An 18,541-nucleotide genomic window follows, 5' to 3' on the forward strand; every position below is an offset into this window, starting at 1 on the left:
ACAGTAAACAATGTGTAGCAAACCCCGTAATAATAGCCTAAACCGCCCTTCGTACCTTTTCCCCAAGGGGTAATGACGACCGACGACAGATGGCCCAATCTTTAGAGCTTTACCGAGCGGTGAAGTGATGAGTCGAGATGAAAAGCAATGATGCTTACTCCCCTATGAATATAAATACAATAGCACAAACATATTTTTGTTTCGTCCCTTTAATAGCTGCGACTAGCCACGCTTCGTTAGTCGAGTCGATCCGGTGATAAATCTGCATCCTGGACACTATTCTGACGTCATTTCCGATTCATTTTTTACCACTCGATCATGAATAATATATATATATACACATATACGGTAGACTGTAGTAATTAACTGTCTTTAAGCTGATGTAAAAGTTAATATACTCCCGGATTCGATGTTTCTCTAGGGGATGTTGGCCGAGATTAACGTAGAATCTTTCAGATTAATTCGAATTTGAGCTAAATATAAGTAAATTTATTATATTTAAGGATGTTTGACCCAATCCCAAATTTACTTCTATTATGGTAAAGAAAGTAGCTGATTTAATTATGTTGGGAAAGCATTTTTCAAGCGAGAGTGCAAATGATGCTGTTATTCCATTACGTATTGATGATGGTGATGATGCATTATATCTTCTATATATACACTGGGAGAAAGTCTAGTTTATATATACATATATATAAAATCTGTAGAACTGTACAAATTTACTGGACATTCCCTTTAAATTTGGACAGGCGAGACGTGTATAACATCTCATCCCTCTATTTGTAACATCTTTATAAATTGGATAAATTTCTGTAACCTTGAATTTCCACAGTACAAAAATAAACACCGCTCTGAATATACAGCAAAACCTGTCTAAGTCGGACACTACGTAATAACCTCCTAAAATGATTTGAACCTAAGTTATTCATAATTAAGCATTCTACATTGATTACTTAGCAAAAAAACCTTAAAATGCCTTAATTTTTAGAAGAAGAGCGCAGTCAAATTGTAAAAATACCAATCAATAATTTAAAGAAGGAGCGAAATATTCAATAAAACTCGCTCTAAATTAATTAAATTTCATTTAAAATGTGGACTTTGTCGTGTTAAAACGTATGAAAGATTGAACAAGTAACTCCTCACGCGCTTAATTCTCTGACATTTTTCTCCGTTACGCTCGATGTAACGGTAAGAAAGTAGGTTAATACAAGGGTATAACCTAGATTCTCTCACCTATATCCATAATAATAAAGTTAATTCTGATTTAAAGTTAATTACTTCAAATAGGTACATTAAATACCGGTTTGGAGTGATAAATTTCTTCTTCCAAATGCACATTTCTAGGACGAATTCACTTAATGGTTGTATGAATTAAATATTAAATAAACGAGATGAATTTCTTGAAATTTAAAGACATTTCACGCCATTATAAAAGTTTAATCCCCGATACTTCAATAAATTAATTAACGTCATCTAATTTCTCTAATTCTTTAATGTAAATTTAATTAAATTTTAAATGATGAAATTACAAGTTAATTTTATATTAATTCTGTAAATATTTAAATTAGATCATAACGTAATGCTTGTATATTATGGGTTGTTAGTGCCGGCCTAGAGTATGCAACCGTACGAGCAACACACTAGTATAGTATAGTATAGGGCTTGTCTCCATAAAGTAGTGTATTATGGGGCCTGTGTGTATGGATTAATGAAATATAGGGCTCATAATACACTATGATATATCTCTCTAGAGTATGAAAAAGTTAAATAGCGTATCGTAAAGACCTTATACAGTGTCTTACTTATTCTATTCTTAAAAAACGATTCAAAATATTATACAGGCCCGTATATTTTAGCCTAGACTCTAAATATTCAGATCCCATTACTTAAATTCCAAATTAAAAAAATAATTTTCTAGGAAATTCCAAAGCGATTCTATAAAAATCTCGATAAATTTTACGTTCGGAACAAGATAATACAACTTTTAAACCCCTTTATAGAGCCACACACCTCGGCTGATAATTCATTCTTTCTTATTTTTTATAAAGGAAAAAAAAGGAAAAAATTAAAAAAAAGGCTCAACTGCCACGACGTTAGCATTTGCAACCCCCCATTTAAAATCCAGAGAGCATTTTAAAACGATAAAGAAGGAGTAAATCTATAACATTTAGTCACGGTAGATAGCGTCGAAGAAGAATCGAGGGGGTATTTTTAACGACGTCAGATTGTTTTAGTAGTTAATAAGTACAGGAACAATCAGTAATCGTTTAATATATTCTACACTTTATTATGAGTAGTACAGTAAATCGAAGTAATCCTATTATTAGAGCCGTAATTTTTAAATGTTGCAGGAGAGACTTGACTTGTATCCACTCTTATCGTAAACAAGAAGGAGTAAATGACTCTGCCGATAAGATAATAATTTATGTCTGCTTGATATCTTTTGTCATCTGCTCTTTCATTAACACACAAGTTACGTTTGTAATTTGTAAATTTATACATTTCTACCCTTCTTTAATCGTCTGAGAATTTTCCACGCGGGTTTTACAACCGCCATTTTTTTTTAATTATTAAATTTACACGTGTGTAAAAAAAAAAAAGAAAATATGCTGCTCTCCATCCTCATCTTTCCCTCCTCTTCCTAATTTCCGCGGCTAATTTCCTTTATCCCACGCGAATTTTAATTAAAATCGTGTGATTTAAGTGAAGAGAGAGAGCATTTAAATTGGGATTAAACACAGATTAACATGATAAAGAAGAGATTAAGACCCGTAAGGTGCGGCGACTTTACAGATGTATAAAGAAGGTGTCGGTTCGGAAAGGAAAGGAGGAGGAGGTAGGAAAAAAAATAAAATAAAATACAAAAATAGTCGCAAACACGATGTGTGGTTGCAATCAGCTTACAGCTACGATTGTATGGATGTGGTAATGTGAGGACTTAAATGTAGGACCTTCAATGTAATCTCTCCTACCCCGGTTTTCTATTGTTCGCTTCGGTTCCGCAGTTGTACAATTGGAATATTTGTAATTTGTCCAACATCTGTTGTGTTTTTATATATTTACTTCGATCCTCGCTCGTCTACTTACGCCGAAAAGATCGATCGTGATCGAGCACTCGAACAGTCGAGTAACCGAGATAATTTTCCATTATTTTAACACTAAAGATTAAATATTAAATCGGGATAAACGTGTAGACGAACGTCGTCGAGCGCCACACAATTAATACCCGTTTATAACGCAGAATAACTACGACAAACCTCGATTATGCGTAGAGAATACGAATCAATAATAATAACAACAATTAAGTTTCATCGAGGGTTGTTTTTGTTTATTTGCGCTGTAGACGGGCCTTCGAATTATAATATAAAACCGAATTAACTCTAAATCGATCGATTGGATGTGGCCTACACCTAGGCTAACCACAAATTCGGTAGAATGATATATAATTTCAAAATTGGTATAAGTTATCACTTGCACAGTCTCTTATAATCCTTTTCTCTTGGTTATCAATTTAGATTCGTCGTGCGATGTTATAAAAATTCGTAATTGTAATATTAAAATATCTCACAATTTATTCACATTTAAACAATTTTCCACTATCTAACCTCAGTTTAATAAAGAAAATTACACCAGAATGCTGCGAAAACATCACTCCTAATCGACATCTTCGGATATAGTCAGCGATTCGAGTTAAGATTACTCCATTATAAGCCGCATAAACTGGTTAATTTTAAACTGTATTGTTTATTTTATAGTTCATATACATTTTAAAACTGTTTTTAAAAGTATTTAACCTCATTTTTCTAAAGGAAATCCAGTAGAAATGCGGAGATGTCGATACTCGCGTGTGGTAAGATGTGTCTCGAAATCTATTGTTGTATCCTTTCTGTGACGAAGAAAACGTAACAATTTTATTGACTACATTATTTATTGACTTTCTTTTTTTGGATATAACATGTCTACATTAGAACGCTTCCGTTCAGACAACAAGTTACACAATTTGATAATCGTTTACAGAGTTATGTACACGATTTCGTCTCCTCGCACTCTTCAAATAATGTACAACTTTTAAACTTGCGATTAACATGCTAAGAAAACATTTTATTTTATTTTATTTTTATCTTTTTTTGATATACCTAACGTACTTTTTTTTTAAACTTTTCACGCACAAATAACAGTAGACGTTAGCTATATCTAACTATTACTAGTTACGGATGGTAGAAGGTCGTTTCGATCTATCTTTCACGCTTTGGAAAGACAAAAATTGGCTGAAAGATGGTCCTAAATTAGACCTAAACGAAACTTTTAGAACTCGTGATGTGTCCCGAAGTTCCCTAATTTCATAAGGAGCAAAATTATGCAGGGGGAGGGGGTCTGATGTGTAATTTTGTCACCTCATCCCGAGCCAGGAGGAAGGAGAAACCGGTCAAATTTTTAGTCCTGTTAGCTTAAATTTGGATGGAAACCGCAATTCCGGTCGGTCAGCGAGGGGGAAGGGTGTTTTCTCGTGTTTTTTGGCGTTAAAATACCGAAAAAAGTCCGTCACGTCTCGGCCTAATCAAAGCTTTCCTTTCACTCCGGAGCCATAATCTGTGGAAGAAAAGGGTTTTGCCACAATCGATGCGGTTCTTATTAAAGAGCCACACGGGCCTAGGGATGTGCCACAACCTCTACCTCGCAGGAACTGTTAACTGCTGGCGCCGACGTTTTATCCGATAAAAATACGGCCAGATGGTTTAAGGCATCCAGGAGGGGGAAAGTTTGGATGGAAATTAAAAAGCGCCTGGGCCATTAGACGAAAGGGGGAGGCAGGGGGAGGAAGTAGAGAGGAGCTCGGGTCCGATGTTAACAAAACGAGGGGTAAACGAATGATCGGAAGCAAGTGTCTAGTTATTGCTGAGCCTTATCTTACCGACAACCGGATGCGTTAAACAGCCTTATCTAGCAGGGTATAGCCGCCAGGGATCAGAGGAGCAGAAGCATTGGTTTTTGTCTTTGCAAATTATTAAAACACCTCCTCTCTCTCTCTGTCTCTCCCTCTCTTCCCCCTTCGTTCCTCCTCCGGTTTCTTGTTTGCAAAACTTCCTTACTGTGTGGGGGTGAAAGGAGAAGTTTGCAGTTGCCTGAGGTAAACTTCCGCGCTTTGAAAGGAGCGTGTTCGAACTCTTGGATGGTGACAAAGGAATCTTGTTAAGTAGCTCCATCAATCAGTTCGTCTCTTGTTAAACCGCTGTTTTCAAACGCTTTTTTGGTGCTTTAAGTAACACAAAAGGAGTGCCGTAGTGCTCGAATCTCTTGGAAATTAAGTTTTTGTGTATGACGTAACACTTTCGATTAACCGAAGGCTCACTCCCCCACCCCAGTATCCCTCGTCTTAATTTAGCTCCTTATCTGCATCCTTAGCTAGGAATTAGTTACGTCTGAAAAATAATTTAAATCGAAACCCATCGAATTTCGGAAAGAGTCGGTCCGTTCGTCGCGAATGAGACTATTAAAACGAAATTAAATGCAAAGAAACTGTAAGAAAGAGAGTAAAAAAAGAAACTAAATGCATGTTTTACAAATAAATGCGTAGAGAATAAAAGGAAACGATAAAACAATACGCGAAACATCACCTGGAACACAAAGATGCTAGTGATGCGGATGAAAATTCTAAGATGAGAGCTTCTAAAATGACTTTTTGGGATGTTTTATAGTCTTCAGAAGTGACTCTTTAGCTTTGTTCGGATGTGAAGAGTGTTCTCTGAAGGAGAATCTTGCGGATAATTATTCATTTCGTAGTGTTTCCGGTCGTTTTGTTATAGCATATGTACACTCGAAAGTATTATTGAAGCTGACTAGAGTTTCGAACGGTGAAGATGACTAGCAGAATTTTTGAATTCTTTTCTTTTCTTTCGTTATTTTGGAATATTTTGGAACCAAACTCGACGCTTCCGCTCTCCACGGAGCTTGGGATTAATTGTCTTAAACGATTCGAACAGTCGTATCTTCAGGTTTATAAATTATAACCTTTAACCTTTAGTCCTGAGTTTATTTTTTGAGTCGTCGGGATAAAAACTTGTGTGCAGTGATAAAAAGGCACTGGTGAAGCTTTCCGGTAACGTCACAGTCACCACCATCGCGGTTGGTGGATCAGAGGATAGTTGGGTGCCACCACGTTCATTCCGAAGGATCCTACGGTGCCCAAACCCGCCATGGTGGCCACCGAAGGCAGGGACACGGCAGTCTGTAGCTGGGGCCCTCCCGCTTCCTGAACGTTCTTGCCCCCCACGGGGGGTTGACAGGGTTTTCCGTCCCTGACCAGAACGGGTACGGCCACGCGACGAGGCGAAGGTAAGGGATTGACGTCCAGTCCCTTCTCCTGCCTCGCCCTCTTGGTCTTGTAGCGGTGGTTCTGGAACCAGATTTTGACTTGAGTGGGGGTCAGCCGGATGATGCTGGCCAAGTGTTCTCGTTCGGGTGCCGACAGATAACGTTGCTGCCTGAAGCGTCTTTCCAGCTCGTACGTTTGAGCCTTGGAGAAAAGCACTCGCCTCTTACGTTTTTTGGGAGGTTGATCGCCGTTTTGGGAAGTGGTGTCGCCGCTGTGACCGTCCGAATTTTGCTCCTCGTTTTCCGGGAGGACCTCTTCTTCTCTGATTGCCGAATAGGAGTCGGAAGATGCGGAGGCAGCACCCATCTCCCCGTTAGTCCTGAGTGCCAGACCCGAAGAGCTGTCGTTGGCCAGAAGGGAGAGGTTGAGGTTGAGTTTGGGTTGATGGGACAGGGACGGATCTGCCACCGCTTCTGTGGGTAGAGCCGGCGATGCCTGGTGGGGAGAAGGTGCCACGGCGGGAGGAGGTACGGGTACGGGATCGCTGGGGGGTTGCAAGTCCACCGGAGACACGCTGGTGGTGGACAACAGGTCGTCTTCCCTGTCCGAATTGGATACGGGTGCGGTCTCGATGCCCAAATGGTTGATGGCGGCTGTGGAAAAACGGAAATATCGGTTAGTCTCGGCAAGAAAAACCTTAGGGAATTCGCCAAATTTTGGGGAATTTTTAAATCCCGAAACATCAAAGTGCCCGCCAGCAATACGATTTTAATCGCGTACCCACTTCGAGGATTTACGCGCAGACAAAATACAGATCTAGAACCTCACGCAGCTGCGCTCCTCGAGCTTTTAAATTTATGGATATTTAGTGAATGCGGAAGGCCTCTTATATGTTGCAGCTCGAAGCTGCACCGACCTTAAGTTACAACGTATAGAAGGCCCTTAATTTGGGCCTAGCCTAGTTTACTCGCAATTTATTACGGAAATTCGTCAAAAATTATGTAAATTTAACGATTTCCTAACTTTTTCTGGGGTACGAAACGTATTTACTGGACAAACCGTAAGAAATTTATAAGGAATTCTAAGTCCCACGCAAGATACGAAAAGAAAAACAAGAAGAATGCCCTTAATTGTAACGACTCCACCATCATAAGGGGGAGTAGAATGAAAATTTCGTGTTCGAGTAATTATGGAAGAATGGCCGAAGACTCGGGGATTACTAAAACACCTTAATTTACAGAGAAATTTAACTTAAAATCAAGAACTTCCAGCCTCATCCGATAAGGTAGAGTTGGCCAAAGATTGTAGACAATCTCTTCTCGACGGTAACTGTGCCATCACGTGATTAAAAGCGGCTGCCGCTTCTTAATGGATGTATAACTAATTTTTTTCCCCTCCGTTATTTCCATTAAACGTAATGGCACAATAAAGAAAAATGCGGGTATAAGAGTAAATGAGCTTTTCCATCTTTAAAAAAAAAAGAGAAGAAGGAAAAAAAAGAGAGTTGGCTCGGCTTCGATCGGTTGTTATGTGGATTTATAAGATTTTATCAGGGTTGTTTAAGTATCAATTTGATTGATAAAGGCAGATTCTTTCGTGCAGACCGAAGAGATATATGCCTAATTAACTAATTAAGATATCTCGGACTGGAGGTAACAACAGTAACGAAATCACTCGAAAGAAAAGCATCTCTCACTTTAAAATGCGGCTCGAGGAATGGTGGTTTCTTTTTCGTTTTATTTTGTAATTTTTTAAATATTTTTCCTTCTATTTTTAGTTTGTGTTTATTGACGTCGACGTGTGACGTTTTAATGCCTATCGAAATCTTGATAGCGATGCTGGCATTGATGATTTCGCTGTGTATATTTCTTGTTCGTAAGGCGAAGAATTCGATTTTTTTAGAGATTTAACACTGAAATTCGCGTAATTAACGTTGGGAATTAGTGTTTTCGGGGTTTTCTGCAGTTCTTTGAGATAATCTGGTGAAGATCTTTATGCGGTTCTTGTCGAGTTTCTGTCGGGGCGATCCACGTTTAGCAAACTCTAAGATGGTTTTTATTTAATGGATTCTTCGTATTTTAGTTCAATTTCAATCTCGTGAGGTTCCGTGAAGATACTCTCACGAATGGTGTGAAGTTCCGTGGAGAATCTCACGAATCTGGTGAAGTTCCGTCGAGAGAACCTCTTGTGAAGTTTTATGGAAGTTCCTTTATAGAAGCGTAAGATTCGCTGCTCAATAACTGGTTAATTACAAGTTTATTAAATTTAAAATCCGTTAATTTGACGCATTCTTCGCATTTAACGTGAACCTTACGAGTTTCTAGAAGGAACCACTTAAAACGCCACGAAGTTTCTATGCTCAGAACGTTAATTAAACGTGAAATTCACGCGTAGATAACCTAATTAAATGTTTTTTAAAATCTAAAAACGGTTATAAATTTATTTTATTCTTCGCATTTTAATTTAGTGTTAATCTGATGAAGTTCGACAGAAAGAATCTGACGAATTCGTGAAGTTTCTTTGTTAAAAAATCTTTTAATTACGTGCGAAATTCACTTAAATAGTTCAATTCAACTTTTCAAGTTTAAAAAATAAATAATTAAGTGGATAATTGTGAATTTAGTTAAACGTTGTTAATCTATTTAGAAACCATTGCCGACAATGGGTAGGATATTTACCTCATAGGCTACGGTTAAACGTTATACTTTAATAATTTTATGTCTTAGGTTCACTTTACGTAGGCGTAACATACACGGGTGGTCCAAGAGTCGGATGACCGTCGCAAAAACTAAACTGCTAAGTTAAATACTTAAACACTAACTACAATTTAATTACGTTTCCATCGATTTTGTGAAGCAAATACGCGTTATTCCGAACTCGGTACAAGATACGGTTTTGGGCCACCCTGTATATTTTACATTTACATTTGTTCTGTCTCGTATCACCCTTAAGATTTCGTTTCAAAAAGCTCGAAGCGATCAAAGTCTATTGTATATTCTTAGTTTGGCACAGGCTATACCACGCTCGGTTATCGAAGCCTTCTAGGCCTACAGAAAATACAGGTAGTCCTAGATCCGGATGGTTTAAGTAGGAATTGTTAGCAATAAATCTGTTTAAAATCGTAAATATGAATTCGTACGTGGGCTACAGGTTGCGTGGAGGGTAGAACCATCCTTTGCTTGTCGTAAAACCTTTACGACATCGGGATATTCTTAGTAAAGAGGTGCACAATGCGTAACATAAAAGCTCAGTAATCGATACTGCGCTCACAAAAGCCCTTTTACGATCCCATCATCCCAACGATGGGTCTAGGTTGCTAAAAATAAGCCTTAATTGCCCGAATTTTTGGTTCCCTTAACCACTTTGATCCTCCATCCTCGCCTATTCGACATCGTTTGGGTTATCCCACCATTAGACTCGTCGAGGAATTACCGTAGCAAACTGTGGCACTCATCCTAGACTTTGATTTAATAATAAGAAACAGGGAGGAACTATAGGGATTCGAGAGCGAATTTTACAAGCAATTAAGTCGAGCGATGCCATCAGCAAATTAATATTTGATTGAATATAAATTGCGATTCTGTCGTCATCGAGCTTAAGAATCGAGTAAATTGGGAATTGCGCTGGTGGAAAGGCCATCAGAATTTGTTTCTAGAGGTAGAAGATGAAGGAATATTACAGCGAGTTTGAGTTTAGGCCGGAGACGAAGGTGAAATTTTTAAGAAATCCGAAGGATTTAAGTGATGAATCGCCAATTTTCTACCGAAATTTAACATAAACCTTCGAAATCTTTCTGTCTCTTCGAAATTTAGAGTGCCTACTCATTAGGAGGTACGGCTCTTGAAGCAGCTCGAGTTATAACCATAAATGATAAAGAAGCACTCGAATCCCTCAAGAATTTTCGGAATGTTAATTAATCTTCCTGTTGTAGTGACTCGGCGGCATTTGTAACAAATTGAGGCCTGTTGGAATCGATACAAAGGGGCCTTTTCTCGAGCGCCGTTCTCTCAGGAACTAGAGCATTTTGGTGAAATTGCACGTTTCGGAAAGCCATCGAGCGTAACTGGGAAAGGAAACTTTCCTGTTTACTTCAAATAGAGTTGGCTAAATATAGTCATTAGTGGATAGATAATGGATGATTTGTTGCAATGGAACGGTCTGCAAACCGCGTACAATCTGGAAATATAATAATTTAATTCAGTCAACTCGAGGGTTTCCTTTTTTAAAAAAGCGAGGAAGACTTCGAGAAGAGTTCCGTGTCTATGGATTTCTAGAAACCCTTCGGGTGAAGTGTATAAAAATTTATTAACAACTAGATTTTTTTAACTGTTGCCCAATTTTTGGGAGGTTCTAACATCATTTTTTGGTAAAAAAAGACGTTACATCTCGCTAGGTATCCGGAAGCATCTGTTGTTCAAATCCCTTGCAGATTAACGGATTCGGCTCCTAGTCCATGCAGATAGGGTGGAGAAGGATCGAGTGCTATAACTTTTTCACCAGAATTTCACGGGAATTTACGAAATTTAAGAGCATTTCTAGCGCACCACCCAACGAAGAGGGGCGAAACTTTTTTACTTCTTAGAAGTTAAAGTTATCTCTTTGGCTAAAGAATGGCCATTTCCCGAAAGATATACTTATCTAGCATGTAAATTAGCCCTTGGCCCAGTTGGCGGTTTGACAGACAAATTGTCAGCTTATCGACAAAAATTCAGTCGATGGTATTCGGGAAGAACGAATTGAACAGATAGAGAGTGTGAAACAATATCAGACATCTGCTGTGAGAAAGGAGGGTCGATAGCTTACAGAATGATGAAAATTTATCAGAGACAAAGGTTTTGGCTTTCGATCGTCTTGGATGCGACAATGTCCATTCTTTTCTAACATACGTCTGTAGCATTGATCTCTCTTCCAGAACGCGATAATTCGGCCCTGCTGCGAGAGGTCGGCCAAGTCTTATCAGTACGAGCAGATTCGCCTTCTCTCTCTATGGATCTATTCTTCACGGATGTCTGCCTCTAAAACTCTTACAAAACTAGGTTACGTCTCCTAGTAGCTCCGACTTCTCGGGATAAATTAATCGCGTGATTTTTCCCCGAAAAATTCGGCCCTCTCTTATTTATTTAGGAACTAAAAGCGGCTCGCCCCGAGAAGAATGGCCGGCTCCGAGCGTATTTCGATAGTTAAAATAAAAAGTGGAGCAGCCTGAGGGAGGAGACGGGACGTTAGTCATTTTCGTTACCGAAGACAAAAGGTCTTTATGCTTCGTTTTCTTTCTTGCGAAACCCCGAAACAAATCGCCCCTCTACCTATAGTAAACGGTCCCTCTTCGGGTGTTTTATGGAAAGTCAGTAGGCTATCCTCGTTACTGGACTTAACTCAATTGAGAAGTTACAGTTACACGCGAGATTTTAGAAGTGAAGACTTTTAGTAAAAAAAAGTTAGTTAAAGACGAGGACTTCCTCGATTTAACACGAAATAAATCGGGGTACTGAAATATGCTTTGATTTTGAGGCATAATCCTTTCGAAGACCGAATTAGAAACGGTCTGCTGTATCTAAAATACAGCTTTAAGCTCGATTAAATGCTTTTCTGGCGAGAAAACATCGCTAAAAACAATTTACTAAGGAAAAATTTTGATCAGGACCTCCTTTATAATGGATTTTATTTTATTTCTGATCATCTCTCCTTCTTAGGCCTGTAATGATCGGAAGACTTTTGTAAAGGATTTCAAACGGTTCGTCTAACCTTTACAAGTTTGAATAAATACTCTAAATGTCTTGTATCGGTTTGTGTCGATGTATTTAACTTAACGCCAACGTTCTAGGCCTGTACCTACTTACAAGATATATTATACAATAAATGGCATAACGTCGGAGGTTTGGGATAAATTTAGAAAAAAATGTCCGCATTTCTTTAAAACTAAATCATTTCTTAAAGGAACTCGACATTGTCAAACTGTCAAAACAGGATTTGCCACGTTACAATCCATATTTATCGCCTGGTTTTTTCAACGTACACACACGCGTATATATTAATATAAATCCCGTAAGGCGTGTTTAACTCGTGTTTCGTGTCGAATGTTATAAGAAATGTCAGGTAGGAAGCCGCGGAACTGCGAGATAAGCTATAATTTTGGTTCTCAGATTCTATTCCGTGTTAAAACTCGAGCGTGGGGTCATTTCTCATCCCCATTTATCGCCGAGGTAGCATTTAGGAAGGAGAAGTTTCTACCAGGAAAAATTAGGCGAAAGGTAAATGGTTAGGTGATGTATACCCTGGTAGATGCGAGAGAAGAAAATACGATGGCATCTCTGGCCTCCGAGTGTGGATCTTTATCGAAGAATTTGAGTTCCATTTGGAAGGATAAAGAGGCTTTTTTACGAGACCCCAACTATAGAAGTGGAGAACATCCCCGGGCTTAAAAGCAATCTCTTCTGCCGAAATTTCCGCTGACGTATTTTTATAAGCAATAAAGAGAAGAAAACTGCAGCAGTGAGAACTTGGAGCAAAAAGTGACAATGATGAATCTCTCTCCATTCGTCGCTTCTCTACTCACTCTCGATCGATATTAATTTCTAGGTACGGATCTAAATTAGCCTGTAGCTCCTCTACCACCCGCAGTTGTTTGCGCGATGATGGCGATTTGAGAAATGCCAAAATCTGTGGCCATCGGTTGCATCGATCCCACGTTCCTCGTCTTCTATAAAGTCGATTCTTTGCCCTAAATTGACTTATTATCGAGATTTCCACACTGTTTCTAATGGAACTGGTTACGAGGAAGTTAATCTACTCAAAATTCTCCGCATTAAAATCAATTTTCTAACGTACAAACCGCAAGTAGTAAGCTACGAATCGATAACCATCGGGGTGAACCGCAACTACAAGATTTAACGCATTGCTTTCCGCATAATCTGCTATATTTTAAGAATTTATCAGTTCGTGTGGCACTATTTAATCTATTAACCGAATTCCTTCAACTAGATTCGTGTTTCGACCATATTTTGGCTCTAAATTACCAGTTTGACCGAATTCTTGTAAGTGTATTCGTCGGCTTTGCTGCGTGATGGATCTTCACGTTTCTCGTGGTTATGATTTGGTAGGAGCGTGAAGGATGTAGAAGGAGGACACGAATAGAAACGCAAGGATTAAGAAAAATAAGGTGTACTTACGTAATGTGGAGTAACACAGAACGTCAGGTATCCATCTTCCGAAGGGATTTTCGGTGCCAATCATGTTGCAGGCTGTGTAGGCTATAGGAGAAAGGGTGCCACGACTGGCCGAAGTTACGAGGGTGCTCCTGACGGCGCTGCAAGGAGATTTAACATCCGGTAAGTCCAAAATATCCCGAACACTAAAACCTGTCGATTTTACACCGTTACCACCGCTCATTTTGTGGTTCTTCATCTTAAAATGGAGTTTAAAGTTCTCAGTTTTTTAAGTGTTAACTTATTTTAACCGCTATAATGTTTATGTATTTAATACAAATACGTAATTATTTTAAGTTTGAATTTTGAAAGTTTCGAATGTCCATGCCAGATTGTCCATGATACCACAGAAAGAGCCGCACGTGCTGTCCAGTTGTCCTTCTGAGTAGCATGTACCGTCAGCACGCGCCCAAACCGGTACCGAAAGGCGGAGTTAGAACGGGTGGAGACTTTTACTGTTTACTAGCTTCCTTATTGGTGGGTTACCTAACAGATGACAACCTTCGTTGCAGTTATCGAACGGCTATTGGTCGATGCGGGGCGAAGACGATTTGTAAACAGCGCAACGAAGGTATATGAAGTTTAGGAAAAGTCATTTTCGTGTGGTTGATGACGTTTATAAAAGCCCGCTAATGACGGGACGTTAAAGCTCTTTTTTAAAATTATTGTGGACGAGAAGATGCGGCTCCACTCCTCTAAGAATTGTTCTTACAGCCAACAGATTCGACTTTTTCGCCGCTTTTTCCATCCTTTCGCGTGTAAATTTTGCTCTTTTCTGGATTGGATAGCATTTTTGACCTCCCTCCAAAGTTATCTTCCGGTTTATAACCATTCAAAAGTTTAATTTTCATATCTTCGAAGGATCGAAAGGTAATTTTCAGGCTGTAGAGAGGCCCGAAAATTACATCGATCGATGGGATTCTTGCATCAGAAACACTCGAAATTATTGGAATATTAAGTGTGATAATCGTAGGTTAAAGCCTGTAGGTCCTAAATCATAAAGTGTATAGGAATAAAAGTTGAATTTAGGACCCGCTAAGCGTTATACCAATATTTGATCTCTCTAGAGGCTAGTATAGGCCTACTAATGTATACGGTCTCGAACAATGAGGTCCTACCGGTTCTGAAGAGTACTCGACTCTACACACTTCAGTCCCAATGGCAGAAGGAACGAAAAGAGAAAGAGAGAGAGAGAGGCGAGAGAGGTAAAAGTCACATCACGTCGTCGACAGAACGAGGACTTATCCACATCCCTCCATAGTCTACAGCTTTCACTTCCATTAAGAGATTCAGCATCAGCGGGTCTTAACAAGATTCGTGATCTGACTTCTCTCGTTTGTTCGCACGTGAGAATTCGAGAGGTGAAAGTTTAATTCGCTTTCGAAATTTAATGTAATCTCCGTGTCTTTTCCAAGGATGAACCTTTAAACAATTTGTATTCTATAACTTTATACATTTTCGTTGCTTTCTCTACGTACAGAACGGCAAAGAATTGCAGGATTTCGACCTTGGCGCCTGTAAACGTTCTCAATTTTCCATCTTTAATCTTAAATTCTTCAGATAACCCATTCTCTTCGTACCAAATATCGCCCGTCTTAGTTACCTTTAATCTACATTCTTCAAATGCTCGAACAGAAGTCCTTTATCAATGTGTAGAAGCCTGACGTATACACCCATTAATACTTAGAAGTTTGTGTGTGAAAAGGCATATTAAATGCCCGAACTTTTTAGATTTTACACACAACACATCGACTATAGAAAAAAAATCCCATAATCTACCGTACGCATTCGATTTATACGTTGGAGCGCAGATATGATATAGTCTTTTAATACACATGCGGGCACTTAGTAGGCATAGTTAAACCCTCATGTTCACTTCTAGAGAATGAGCATTTCGCGTGTTCTCCAATCGCAGCCAAAACACGTGTTATATGTAACTTACTCCATCACGCGACGTCACAAAATGGCCGTTATTAATTTTACTTTTCGTTACGATTTTTATCGCCAAGAGGGGTGTACGGATGCTGTACACACGGCTGTACAGTCGGAGTATGTGGAAGAAGATGTTAGATGTTTACGTGTTAGATATCCCTCTCCGGTATGAGATAATACACACGTCGATGCTAGAGATAAGCGAACCTGTAGATTTATTTGTTCTCCATCTCGAAAATTAACGTTCGACTTCTTTTTTTGGCCCCTTTATCGTGTGGTTCGGATATCGGAATAAACATTAACACACAGTATTGGTCGTTGTGGAACCGAATAGGAGTGAGGTAGCGAGCTCTTTTCTTCGATTGATCGTTTAATGGATGGGCCATTGTCGAGTAAATTATCGATCACGGGGCGACCTTTATATGTTTGCTTTGCGTTTAAAAACCTCGCTAACAATCTACGTCTCATTAAACGCTCGGTTCTTGTTAATTTACTAACAAATGTATAGCATAAGTTAGTGTTCGGTATGATCGATACTACTTAAATAAGGCTGAATCTCGTTTAGAAGTGTGTTCGTTACCGCAATATTTCGGTAATTTTGGGCCCTCCGATGAGCTTTCTTGTATGATCAAACTCTTGTACACCCTTATTGCGGCTTCCGTATATAGGACCCCTAAGTAATAAGGGGTACGAGTGCTTTCTTTTATATAAAGTATATAGGTTATAATACTTCCAATATAGGACGAGAATCTCACATATTTCCGTCTGTATCTCTCATAGAGTTTAGGATGAAGAGCAGCGTCCTCTTACCAACTCTCTGATGATCCTTAATTTATTAAAATAGGATCGAGTAAGGATACAATGGAGCCACATTCATCGTAAGGAGTAATGTCTATGATAAAAACTAGGCCTAGATAAAATGACATTTAGGAGAATTTTTTATTTTTTATTGTCTGAAATTAAAAAATAAGGATATAAATTTATACGAAGTTGTTCTTTTTTTAATCGAAATTAGGAGAAACGAAGAGATATTGCCACAATAAACAAAGATGGAGGTCAGACGTTGCAGAAAATCCTAAAATCTTGAACGTAAATGTTGAATTTATCACCGAATTAATACAAGAATTTCCTGTAATTTAGGGGGAAAACGTTTTCCTTGTTCTCAAATAGAAGTTTAATTATCAAATTTACGGTAAGTAGGGATATATTTGTATACTGTATATCGCATTATGTGTTAATACAATATAAATATACACAACACAATACTGTAGGTATGTAAGCTTATACACAGAACATGGGCCTGTACCATATATATATATATATAGGCCTACCTGTGTTCTGTATACACATAAGATAAGCGGAATGCTATAAACGAATGAATTTTGTTCCCCTCGACTGTAATACTTAAACTTCTCGTGACTTTTCAACAACACCCTTAAGGCATCTCCCCCGTGTCAAAAACTGGAAACGTCTGCCATCTGGTAAGAGAAATAAGAACTAACAGGGACGAATTTTACATATTGTCTTGTATCCTTCGAAAGTACCGTACGTAGAGAGGAAAAGAGTAATGTTTTTAATCTTTAAATTAATTTTTAAAAATATTTATATAATTGTTTACACGCGAGTTGTTTAATTTTGTTACGTGCCTTTATATATATAAATCTGAATTAATTTCTGATATAAATTGAAGTGACATTTTCCAATTTTTCCTGGTTAAAATACGTAAAAATGATAACGCGGATGGTAATTTTCGATAGGGATTTTAACGTGTTTACCGAATTAGAGTAGCACCTGGTTGGTAACTAGCGTAGTCAGGATGGAATCGCACGTAAAAAATGGCACCATATGTTCTTTGTTTGCCTTTTATCACCTGTCGCTCTTGTTTAATTTCATATCCTCCATCCCTTCCTAACCGTAAGACGAAAGATTTTAACAAGGATCACACCCGAATCGTGGAGATGCTCGAGTTTCTGGGGAGGATGGAATTAGAAAATCTTACTCTTTAAATAATAATAATAATAATAATAATATTCTGAAGGTAATTATCAGATAGACAGGCATCAGACTTTGCTCAATAAAATCAAGTAATGACCGAAGCTAGACTTTGATCAATACGAAGAAAAAGGAACGAGATAAAAAGCATCAAAGACCAGAAGACGATTGCACAGATTGATATTTGCTTCGTTTGATAACGTAACTGATCCGTGTTTATCGTATTTAATTTGTATTTCGAAAAATACTTTTTCTCTTCCCATCCCCTCAGATAACTCACCCCATTCCTCAAGGGGGAGAAATTAATAGTTATGGCTAAGGGATGCGCCAAATTTAAAACAATTTTAACGGAAATCGTCTCCTCTCCTCCTCCTCCTCCTCCTCCTTCATCATCTTCATCTCTTCAAATTCGTTCCGTATTTCTGCAGACGATTTAAATTTCTAAGCGCGAATCGATCATCTCTTCTAGGATTTGCTGGTAGTTTTCTTATTGATAATATATTTTACAATCGAATTACCAGGAAAATTAAATAATTTCCACGTTAAAAAACCGTTTAAGTTTCTTACATTATTGTTGTTTTTCAAGTTGGATCCCTTAAACATCCATCGATCTCGTGTTTAACTTAACTTTATCTATGACAAAATGGCTTCGTTCCTATTAAATTTGGAAATTATAAATTGGTTTCTTAGCCTATAAATTATTAAGGATGCGTTTAAAATCCTTCGCTTCACCACTTAAACACAATTTAGTACACGAAAACGGTTGCAAAGTAAGCTTACATAAGCAGTATAATCCCCTAGACTTATTAAGCGAATTTAAACCACTAAAAATGAAATTTACAGAGAAGTAGACCCTCTAAAAATGAAGTTTCGAGAAGAATTAACCGTATATTTTTTAAAAAAAGCAAGAAAAGTAGGGACGAACTCACCAGTAATCCTCATTATTAGCATTGGCATCGCAGTTCAAAAATTGGAAAGAATTTTGACAATCTTGATTATCGTTCTGATTATCTGTCGGATAGTAGAAATCAGACCATCTCTCTTCGTACATCTTCTTCTTCCTTTATAAATAAAGTAACCAGGTAGAAGCTCAGCCTCT

The 18,541-nt window shown here is 38.3% G+C and overlaps 1 protein-coding gene across 1 annotated transcript; it reads right to left on the reverse strand.

The window, feature by feature from the left end:
- Window positions 1-4,452: 4,452 nt before the first annotated feature.
- LOC136971414 (uncharacterized) lies at window positions 4,453-18,541 on the reverse strand. Its single transcript, XM_067265878.1, has 3 exons — window positions 18,372-18,541; window positions 13,483-13,619; window positions 4,453-6,966 (listed from the first exon to the last, which is right to left on the reverse strand). The coding sequence occupies exons 1-3, from the start codon at window positions 18,491-18,493 to the stop codon at window positions 6,110-6,112; spliced, it is 1,116 nt and encodes a 371-aa protein (XP_067121979.1). The 5' UTR covers window positions 18,494-18,541; the 3' UTR covers window positions 4,453-6,109.

Source organism: Centruroides vittatus, unplaced genomic scaffold (assembly GCF_030686945.1).
Source record: "Centruroides vittatus isolate TY-2023 unplaced genomic scaffold, ASM3068694v2 contig_1051, whole genome shotgun sequence".
NCBI lineage: Eukaryota > Metazoa > Arthropoda > Arachnida > Scorpiones > Buthidae > Centruroides > Centruroides vittatus.